At 38.4% G+C, this 11,347-nt stretch overlaps 1 protein-coding gene across 6 annotated transcripts in view; it reads left to right on the forward strand.

Moving 5' to 3' along the window:
- The window catches only part of CFAP97 (cilia and flagella associated protein 97), a 39,736-nt gene extending 30,801 nt beyond the window's left edge, over nt 1–8,935 (forward strand). For 5 of the 6 annotated variants that reach the window (XM_036458516.2, XM_036458514.2, XM_036458513.2 and 2 more), the window contains 2 exons: nt 5,017–5,167; nt 6,197–8,935. In XM_036458516.2, coding sequence (XP_036314409.1) covers nt 5,017–5,167; nt 6,197–6,324 — 279 coding nt within the window. In that variant the 3' untranslated portion in view covers nt 6,325–8,935. The remainder of the gene's footprint in view (nt 1–5,016; nt 5,168–6,196) is intronic. The other variant, XM_045588959.1, reaches the window with a different exon arrangement.
- Nucleotides 8,936–11,347: the final 2,412 nt, after the last annotated feature.

The raw sequence follows: 11,347 nt of genomic DNA on the forward strand, positions 1-11,347 counted from the left end.
GGCATTGTTCTTTTTTAAAATAAATTTTTATTGATTTCAGAGAGAAAGGGAGAGAGAGACAGAAACATCAGTGCTGGAAGAGAATCATTGATTGGCTATCTTCTGCATGCCACACACAGGGCATGTGCCTTGACCAGAATCAAACTGTGACCTTGTGGTTCATAGGTCAACACTCAACCACTGAGACACACCAGCTGGGCCAGACATTGTTCTTAGTATCTTCCATATATTAGCTTATTAAATCCTAACAATAATTCTTTCAAGTAGATAGTGTTTTTATCAACATCTTACAATGAAATAACTGAGACTTGGAGGTATTAAATAATGAGCCCAAGGATACAGAGTAAGTGATTGAGTCAAGATTCTAAACCCAGGTAGTGTTTTAAACTAAAATTAAATCTTTAATGAGCTTACAAATTCAAACCTAAAACGATAAAGCTTTTATTAACAGTTACTAAAATAGTTTCCAAAATTCATCTTTATATTTCATCATCAGTACAGTCCTATTTTTCTTTGTACTTACCTGAATTGTAATACTAGTAGAGTCTTAAACCCTTCAAGAGAGTTACTCTGATGTAGCAAGGAATAGATAGCAACAAAGCAGGTTGAAATGAGGTTGATGAATAGTAAGTTAGGTGGTAGTTTTCTGCACATCATTATAGCAATTTGAAGCTAATTCTATATCTTCTAAAAACTTGTCAATTCCTTTGCATTTATCCTTAATAATGACTGATTATTTTTTTCATTAAAAAAAATTCCTAATATAAAAACCCTGGGTTATAACAACCAGTAACAACCAGAGGCTGACCAACCGGAAGTCAGTGCTGGTCCCGCCCCCAATTAAGCAGTAATGGGCAATCAGACAGGCAGGCAGAGGGGTTAGGGGTGATCAGGTAGGCAGACTACCCCTTGCCAAGCAAGCCTAGGGGCAATCAGGTAGGCAGGCAGAGGGGTTAGGGATGAATAGACCAGCAGTTAGAGGTGATCAGATAGGCAGGCAAGTGGTTAGGAGAGATCAGGTAGGCAGGCCAGCAGTTAGGGGTGATCAGATAGGCAGATGGCCCCTTGCCAGGCTGGCCCCGCCCCCAAGCAAGTGGATAGGGGCAATCAGGCAGGCAGAGTGGTTAGGGGTGATCAGGTAGACAGACAAGTGGTTAGGGGTAATTAGGTAAGTAGGCAAGTAGTTAGGGGCAATCAGGTAGGCAGACGGCCCCTCGCAGGACTAGCCCCGCTACCCGGCAAAGAAAGAGGGAGGCTCGGGCCAGCTAAGCCATTGTACCCCAGCCTGTTGCCTGTAGAGGGAGACCACCCGTGGCAGGGGAGGCGAGGCAGCACTGCACAGATGGCAAGCAGTGGCAGGGGTGGGGCCAGCTGCCTGCAGCCTGGGGAAGGATTGCCCCAATAGGCCCTGATCTCAGACCAGGCCTAGGAACCCTACCTGAGGGGTCCCGGATTGTGAGAGTATGCAGGCTGGGCTGAGGGACACCCCCCCCCTCACCCTGAGTACACGAATTTTTGTGCACCAGGCCTCTAGTCTATATATATGACCAAAGTGACCATTATGACCAAATGACCGCTCGACCAGTCACTGTGACACACACTGACCACCAGGGGACAGATGTTCATTGCAGGAGCTGCCCCCTGGTGGTCAGTGCATTCCCACAGCCAGCCTCCCATGGTCCCTCCTCCTGGCTGACCAACTTCCCATGGTCACTCCTACCAGCTGGCCAGCCCCAGTGGTCCCAATCAGGCTGGCCAGCAGGGGGAGGGGCCATGAGAGGTTGGCCTCCGGCCCTGATCAGGACTGGGCGAGATGGCCCCAATTGGCTTCAATTGCCAGCCAGGCTGAGGAACCCCACCCATGCACAAATTCCTGCGCTTGGCCTCTATCGGAAGAAAAGGAGACATATGTAATACTTTAAACCAGTGGTCGGAAAACTCACTAGTCACCAGAGCCAAATATTAACAGTACAATGATTGAAATTTTTTTTGAGAGCCAAATTTTTTAAACTTAAACTTTCTTCTAACGCCACTTCTTCAAAATAGACTCGCCCGTGTTATTTTGTGGAAGAGCCACACTCAAGGCCAAAGAGCCGCAGTTTGCCAATCACAGCTTTAAACAAATAAAGAATTTTAAAAAACAAAACAACTGTATTCTCTAAAACAAAATTTAAAAATATCTATTATAAGTTTTTATTGGGATTATGTCAAACATACGTTTTAATTGCAGATTGTTGACATTCTTAAAGTATTGCCTTCTTATCCAGAAATATGGTATGTCTTCCCATCTATTCTGTGCACAGGATGATGCTACAGCCCACTGAGCCACACAGTCCAGGGCTAAGCTATTATACTTTTAAATCTGCTTGCTAGGCTGTTCATGGTCAAAACACATGTACACGCACATTTTTATAATTATTTCTGTGTCAGATACACTGCACAAGCAGCATACATTACTTTATAATTTTTATTCCTTCATTTGCTTCCATCTCCAGAGATCAAAATTAGTTCATATGGCTGACAGGCGTGATGACTAAAGCAGTTCTGTTTCAGGACTTTATTTTCACTTGTTAGCAACCCAGAAGCTACCAGTATTTAGACTAATACAGTTCAAGACAAAGAAATATACTGTGTAGAGAAAGTAGAAAAAGAGAACAAAAATATGGTATACAATTGAGTCCTGAGCTTTAGAGTTAAAAGCATACTATTAATCTGTCTTTCTGATGAATTTTGATTTCTTCGTTATTTGTTTATCACTATCTTACCTCCCTCATTACCAAGGGAAATAAAGGAATAATAAAGAAAAAGTAAATGTATCCAGTAGAGGGCATGCTTGCTATATAAAGACTCAATGATATTAGAACTTTATTATTTCCAAAAAGGAGACTCATTTTTAATTCATGAACTTTGAAATATTCTTGTTAAGCCACATCTTCTTATCTTTATTTGAGCATAGTATAAATTGATTATTTTAATGAAAGAGCACAGTACTAGCAGAGAAGAGGGGAGTTACTAAGATAGTTTATAGTTTCACTTTACCCTCTGATAGAAATTAGATTATTTCATTCTTTTAAATGTATGTCAGTTTCCTGAGTTGTGAAAGAAGAGGGGGGGCGAATAATTGAAGCAAGATGAGGGAAGAAGTAATGTTCCTGGTGGAATGAATCAGAATTGAAGCCTAGAGCTCAAATGAAGTTAATTTATTTCAGTTTTAAATCCAGAGAAAAAGAAGTAGATAATAAAGTAGACCATAATGTTTCCACTCAGAAGTTCTTGTGTTAAAATAAAAGTAGTGCATGGATAAATTTAATGCACAGGGTCTCTAGTTTTATATATTTTTAATATTCCATATCTCACATAGCTCAGAGCAGCTACAAACTGTAGAAAGAGAAAATACAATCTTAGGAGATTTTGCTACCTAAATTATACAGCTTCCTTGTCTACATAGAGAGAAAGTCAGTGTTATGACAGAAAGACCATAGACTTTACAGATAGAACCATGTTTAAATCAACTCTCAACTCAGCAAAGAGAACCACTAACACTAGGTGGGAAGACTTTGGAGGAGTTGACTCCTCTAGCCTTTGAAGGCTAAAAACTGGGGAAGGGCATTTCTTGCAAAAATAATGGTTGGCAGGCTGCATTCTCTCAGTTAATCTTTCTGCTTCTTCATTGTTCTGCACCTCTGCCATTTGTCTTCAAGCTCCGTTTATTCATATAACTCCTTCTCACCCTTTTCTAATCAGTTCTTCCCTTGAATATTTTGACTTGTTCGACCACCCTCTTCCCCCTCTCTGGGCCTGTTCAGAGCACTGATGATGGAACCTCAGAATAGGGGGGCAGAGGGTGAAAATGCTAAGGACAAAACACCAAGTTGAGAAGTGGTTCTGGAAATGTTTGATAGTGATGGTTAACAATTAAATACATGTACTAAATGCCACTGAACTGTATGTTTAAAAATGGTCAAATGTTAAATCTTATGTTATGTATATTTTACCACAATTAAAAGGAAAACCTAAGTTGAGGAAGAAGGAAAACATTGTGCAGAGGAAAACTTGTCCTGAGTTTTCCTCTGCACAAAACATGCGGCTGATTTTTTAATACGAGTCTTGGTGCAGGACAGCTTTCTCTTTTTAGATAAAATTCAGTGTGCTACAGAGGAAGTTTAAATCAATAAAAAAATAATAAACCATCACATGGATCAATCCTAATTCATTGGTGTACTTAAATATTCCTTTCTCAATGATGCCTGGGAAAAGCAAACTAAAGAAACTCTTTCACCTGATATGTGAAGAAGAAAAATAAAGAACATTATACATTAGATTCTTGCTGAATCCTGTTATACTATGTTATTGGATACTGTGTTGCCTTGGCTAGTTGATTTATAACCTTTAAAAAGCTTTATATTCTATAATAGTTGTAGTTGATTTTCAAACTTCTTAACAGCAAAAACTTTACTTTTTTTCAAACTAAGTTTATGCAGAACTTTAGTACATAAAACAGATAATTCAAAAAGCATAGTTGGGTTGGAAGAAATCAGGAGTGGGAGAGCCCTGCCCCCTTAGCCTTCCTTCAATGTCCTAGTCAGCCTGGAGTCACTCCTGGAAAGTTAAAACCAGTATAAAGCCACTGCTGGATAAGCAGATAAAGGACTTGTATAGCTTTAATAAGCTTATGGTCATTCATGGGCTCTTAGCATTATTATTCCCATTATGTCATTTCCATGAGAAACTCAGCTTTAACGTATTTCACCTTAGAGCACCTTTTCTAAGATTGTAACCTGATCTAAAAGAGACATGTGCCTGTGATCAGTTGTTAAAATCACAGTAGCTTTGGTTGGCTATAGGATAGGTCAAAGCCCTAAGGTTCTCCTGAAAGTATATTATTTGAAATATGTTAAGTGATTTAGTCTTTTCTATTTAATTTCATCCATTTCAGGTTTTAAAAATAGTTTTCCCTTGGAAAAATATTACTATTTATCTAACACTGGCTTTCACATTGATTGTCTTTAAACGAAGGCTTTCTTGAAGAGACTTGAAGCCGTGAAACCAACAGTTGGCATGAAACGCTCAGATCAGCTAATGGACTATCATCGCAACATGGGTTATCTCAACTCATCACCATCCTTAAGACGAGCGAAATCGACTCTCAGCCAGTATAGCTCATTAAGTAAGCATATTCACAATTATTTTGTACTTATTTGTATCTTTTTTTCTTATGATGGAGGGAAAGAGAGAGAAACAAAGATTTGTTGTTTCCCTTATTTATGCATTCATTGGTTAATGCTTGTATGTGCCCTGAGTGGGCATCAAACCTGCAACCTTCGCATATCAGGACGATGCTCTAACCACCTGAGCTACCTGGCCAGGACATGATAAATGTCTTCTTCTGAAATACATTTTATGGTTTTTCACTGGCATGCTTTGTTTTAGTTCACTTAATTTCAGGTTTCATTTCTAGCAGATAATGGCAGTATAGGAAGGAAACCAGGAAGAAGAAAAAAGTTGAAAATATCAGTAGTTTTCTTAGATATGGAAGAGAGACTTTTAACGTCAATATATATATTCATTTCTTCCTCTAATATATATATGTTTCTGGCTCTCTCTCTCCCTTCTTCTCTGTAAAAAAAAAATAAAAAATAAAATAAAAAAATAAAAAATAAAAACAGTCTGTTCTGGCTGTGTGGCTTAGTTCCATATACCAAAAGGTTGTAGGCTCAATCCCCCCCAGTCAGGGTTGATATAGGAGGCAAATGATCGATGATTCTCTCTCTCCTCCTTCTCCCTCTCAAATTAATAATCATATCCTCAGGATCGAGAGAGAGAGAGAGAGAGAGAGAGAGAGAGAGAGAGAGAGAGAGAATTTAGTCTGAACTTAAAATTAGGAAAGGAAGCTTATCAGATAATGATTTATGTATTTTATTTAATTCAGATCATTTCTTGCCGAAACCGGTTTGGCTCAATGGATAGAGTGTCGGCTTGGGGACTGAAGGGACCCCGGTTTGATTCCCGTCAAGGGCATGTACCTTGGTTGCGGGCATATCCCTAGTAGGGGTTGTGCAAGAGGCAGCTGATCGATGACTCTCTCTCATCGATGTTTCTAGCTCTCTATCTCTCTCCCTTCCTCTCTGTACAAAAACAATAAAATATATTTTAAAAAAAAAATTCAGATCATTTCTTGTTTTTTGTGTATTTTCAGGAGGCGCTTCCAGGACATCTAGTGCTACGAGTGCTCTCAGTTGTAAGAGTGAGGGAGCAGTTTTTGACAAATCCAGTGGCCTGTTGCTAAGACCTAAGCCCCCTAATGTTCGTACAGCTTGGTTATAAAATTTTTTACTTTAAACATTGTTTATCCAATTTTTATTGAAGTGCTCTTGTACATTACTGTAATTCTTTTTGTAAACATCTCTAATTGTTTTAAGAATTTTAAGTTGTACAAAAGCAAGTTGTAATTTATTGTACTCAATGCAAAATTGTTATCAACAAAGGTAATTTAATGTAAAGTCAGTGTTTCCTATGAGGGTGTATTTATATGAGATGTATATGAATTAAATAAATGCATGTATATTGTCTCAGCAGAGAGACCAATTCAGCGCTCATGCTGATCAAACAGTTGTATTACTGCACGTTGGCACTGAGATGTTAACTATATACATCTCATTTTATTTTTATTTTCACTTCGTATAAGCTTGAAACCATGAACATTACTCCTAAACTTGACTGGCTTTATTTTCTGTTTGCTTTAGAATTAAGGTGGTCTGACTCATAACTTAATTGTAACACTTTCTTATTAATGAAACAAATCTTGCAATTTGTTTTCATTGGTGGACCTAATTTACTGGGGCAGTCCCTACAATTCGCCAGAGGTATCTCCTGCCTCTGTAACTGCTGAGCTATATCTTAACATTTCAACAACCATTCCAACCATTTCAAACTGTGAGTGTTAGGAAGTTCCACTTAGAAGCTCCCCTTCAATGTTTTTGTACATTCGGGTAAAGTACTATTTATTAATGATACTGAAAAATAAGGTGGGCTTTCAAGATACAGTCTACTTACATTGTGAATAGTTTGTCCAAAGACCAGATCATCATAAGCAAAAGCAAGTATTTTTTGAATCAGCAAAATAGCACCAATCTCAAGAAGTAGATCTCAGTTGTATCAGAACAGTGTTTCAAATGATACTGTTAACAAGCTGTGTTACATTTAGTATTTATTATATTAAGAGAAGAGACAAGAAAAGAAAGAAATGCATTGTTTCACAGCTTTCGAAATTCCAGGTAGTGATTTTAAGGTTTGAAAAAAAGAACTAAAATATAAATGATAAAGAGGGGTTGGGGGAAGAATCACATATTTATTTAATGAGACTATATATCTGCTAATTTACTTTTGTTTCAATCTGTAGGCTCTTTTTTAAATTTGTGTTTATTTTTTTTTTTTCAATCTGTAAGCTCTTAAAGTATATCTCAGTCATGGTTGTGCCTGCTGTTCTAGTTATCATTGTCTTTCATTACTGGCCTCTTTAGTTTGTCCTTGGAATGTTGGAAAATTTCCATATTAAATGCCAAACCTTTCTTTTTCTAATACGCATTTGTGATCTGTAACCACAATAAGAATATTTGTATTTTTCTGGGTTAACTCAGGCTCTGTAGCATGTATGCAGAAAGCCAAACTGCATTTTACTGAACATCAATTCAGAATTTCTTGGTCTTAGTTTATGTTCATTGATTTTGTTTAAGGTTGGGCATGTGAAACGTGGGAACAGTAGGGCTAAAATAATTCATGTGAACACAGCCTGACTGTCAGATTGTTCTGCTTCTTTCTTTGGGCTACCTTGTTCCTTCACTGTTATTTGATTCTCTGTCTGGTTAACAGGTTTTTACGTCACTTGGTACTATTTCACATATAAAATTTAGCTAAGTTAATGCCTTTATTTGTACTGCTTTGACAGGGAGGTGCATCTAAATATAACTGATATCAGGGATTCAGCGTGGAGTAAAAGTCAGGAAGAACAACAATATTCGTTTTTTTTAACAACTTATAATTCTGTTGTCATGATTACTTATATATGATAAGTGTAAATAGAAGGCTAGGAATTGAGAAATGTGATATTCTTCAAGGTACTTTGAAGTTTTGGTTTAAGAGGCATTTTTTATGAAGGGCCCGTAATAACTATTCATTTTCAAGAAGTGAAGAATCATCTAGCACTACTTTGTATATGGTTCACTTGTACCTTGCTGTTTATCTTTGAAGATTTACTTCTGCAAAATTATACTAACCCTAGGTCTAAATTATTAGGCAAGGTTCTTATTGACTGTAATTTTCTTATCTGTCAAATGCTAAACTAATATTGCCTCTTTTTCATAAGATTCTGTGAAAGATTTTGAACTATTAAAATTATTTCCTAAGGAATAGTTATTATCTTGGGCTTTCCCTACTTCCTTTTTTCACTGTCCATTAAAAGCCACTTTCTTAGCTACTACTACAAATAAAATGTTCTGGTTTGCTTATAAACCTAGTGTAATGCAGTTGTTTTCAACCATTAACCCAAATGTCCAAAATGGTTATGTAGACAACTTTAAAAAGAGGTCATTGTGAGGGATATGAGAGCGTGTGTCCCATCTTCAGACTCAAGTACTGCACACTGTGAAAAGTATTATGACCAATATAATGCTGAATATACAAGTTTAATTATATTTTGATAATTCAATTCATAAAATGTTTAATATCTTAAATGCCAAAGTCTTTACCTATAAATGATTGTATACCATCCTAGAAAATGTGCTTAATGATAATGACTTTGTTTTCATGCATAAAGGTCAGTAAGAAGTTGAAAAATCAATATCCTTTTAAAATTTTTCCATCCATTGTAATGTATTTTGGTCATGAAGAACTAGCTTGGCATAGTGAAGAAAGAAATAAAAGAAGTAAAGATAACTGAGTTTTGATCCTGCATCTTTCTCTCAATTGCATGGTCTTGTTCCTATTTGAAAAATTAGAATAATAATTTTTAGGTGCCACACAAAACTAAGAATTAGTGAGAATGAAGTTGGGAGAAAGGTATTCATTATAAACTTTTCAGAGTTGACTTAAAATTCTGTTCTTGATCAATAATTTCTTTAAACCACATTATCAAATTTATTTTGTAAAATTGTTACAGTGCTATATTGGACACACTTATAGATTGACTTCAAGGCCAAACTAGTCCCAGTTTACTCTTACTGCTAGGGTATCACCCTTTGGGCAACTAATCCAAAACAAGTTTATCAGGGCTCCCTTCCTTGGCAAGGATTTGTTCTTGTCTCTCTCTCCCTAGGAGGCTTCCAAACTCTCCAGCCCCTCAACATGTCAGCTGAATTTTTGATGATTTGCAGGTTCCAAGTGGGGAAAAGTATCCGATGAGGAAACATGTCAGACTTACTTTTGCATTGTCTCCTTCCAAAATGTTGGCCCCATACTTTTCCATGCCTTGTTAGCTCCTCGGTGCCTTTATGCAGATTTTTATTTTAAACCAGTGGTCCGGTGCACAAAATTCAGCTCAGTCTGCACCCTCTCCAGTCAGGGATCCCTTGAGGGATGTCCGACTGCCGGTTTAGGACATCCATTGGACTGCTGGCTCCTACCCACTCACCTGCTTGCCTGCTTGATCACCCCTAACTGCCTGCCCCTGTTGGCCTGATCTCGCCCCCAACTGCCCTCTCTGCCTCAGTCCCCACCACCATGGCTTTGTCCGGAAGGAAGTCGGACGACTGGAAGATGGCCAGTCCACATGGTCTAATTAGCATATTACGCTTTTATTAGTATAAATAGTTGAGACCCTTTTCTAGTTGTGAGAGGGTGCATGGTTTGCAACACCTGGTCTACAATATGGAAATCTTTTATAAACCATAAATACATTTTAAAAAGGTAATTCTCAGATCTTCATAGTAAATAAGTGTATTAATCTTGAACCTGGATTTGGGCAGCCATCAAATGAAGCATCCCCATTTCCTCTAAGAGATACCTACCAGATTAGGATAGATGTGACCTTGGATGTGGTAAAGCAGAGAACAAGGAAGCCAATTCCTTATTGGGGATCAGGACTGAATAAGGGTAATAAGCGCTTGGGAAGAAAGATAAGGAAAAGAAAGTACAGAGGCACCATACCCCTCAAAGCATCTATCGGGGGAAATAAAAGGCGTGTGTCCACCTCTGAGGCTTTGCCTAGAATTAAGGAGCTTGTTTCCTCCCAGCCACTCCACAAGCTGGAGCTGGATGAACTCTGGACCACAGTGCCTCATCTCCCATGTGAAACAGTAGTTCTTTTCCTCTTCCTCACAAATTTATGAGTCAAATCCAAAGCTGACTTTTTCTGCTAGGTCTTGCTACATTGTTACGGAGAAGTGCAAGCAGGAATGTTCTGTGCACATGCATCTGATGACAGGCAGGTGCTTTCGGAGCCGGAGCCATGTATCTAAATCAAGTCACTTTCTTCAAGGTGCACCTACTCCTCCTCCCCTTCCACTCAACCAAGATTCACCCTATTAAACATGACATTACATAACACCATTTCCTCGCTCCCGCCCCGTTTTGGCTTCTTCCAGGATGGGTTCTGGTCTTCCTGTATTGCCCGCAGAACCTAATCATTCAACACTGGCATGCTAAATGCTGTGCAATGAACAGTGTCCTGAAGCTCTTGGTGGAACCTCAGAATTCCCGGCCAGAGTGAATGTGCATAAAATCAGGTCAGATTATGGAAGCCCTGACTGGTGTCACAGTGGTGTGAGGTCAGAGTGCATCACCTGTTCCTATTTGGAAACCAGAACTCTAAGCATTGTAGGTGTGCACATGTAAATAGTATAGTATTTGGCATTTAAAAACTGGACACTAATTTATTAGTGAGTAGCAAATCGCTACTAGCTAGCAAATAGGCACTTTCAGTCATTTTTTATAGTATTTTTTTTTAAATACTGATTTTTTACAGAGAGGAAGGGAGAGGGATAGTTAGAAACATCGATGAGATAGAAACATCGATCAGCTGCCTTCTGCACACTCCCTGCTGGGGATGTGGTCGCAACCAAGGTACATAACCTTGACCGGAATCGAACCTGGGACCCTTCAGTCCGCAGGCCGAGGCTCTATCCACTGAGCCACACCGGTTAGGGCTCATCTTATTTTTTAATCCATTTGGCAGTTAAGAAGAATTCAATAGCGAAGGTGCATTAAGTGGTCTTTATTGGTTTCACATTCAGTTATTATCAGCTCCTCAGTTAATTATACAAGTATGATATTTTATATTTTATGAGGGAATTTCCATGTAAAATAAATACAAAATACATTTGTGGTTGAATGAACACTCGGTGAAGCCATTATC

The sequence above is a fragment of the Pipistrellus kuhlii genome, unplaced genomic scaffold (assembly GCF_014108245.1).
Source record: "Pipistrellus kuhlii isolate mPipKuh1 unplaced genomic scaffold, mPipKuh1.p scaffold_m20_p_3, whole genome shotgun sequence".
Lineage (NCBI taxonomy): Eukaryota > Metazoa > Chordata > Mammalia > Chiroptera > Vespertilionidae > Pipistrellus > Pipistrellus kuhlii.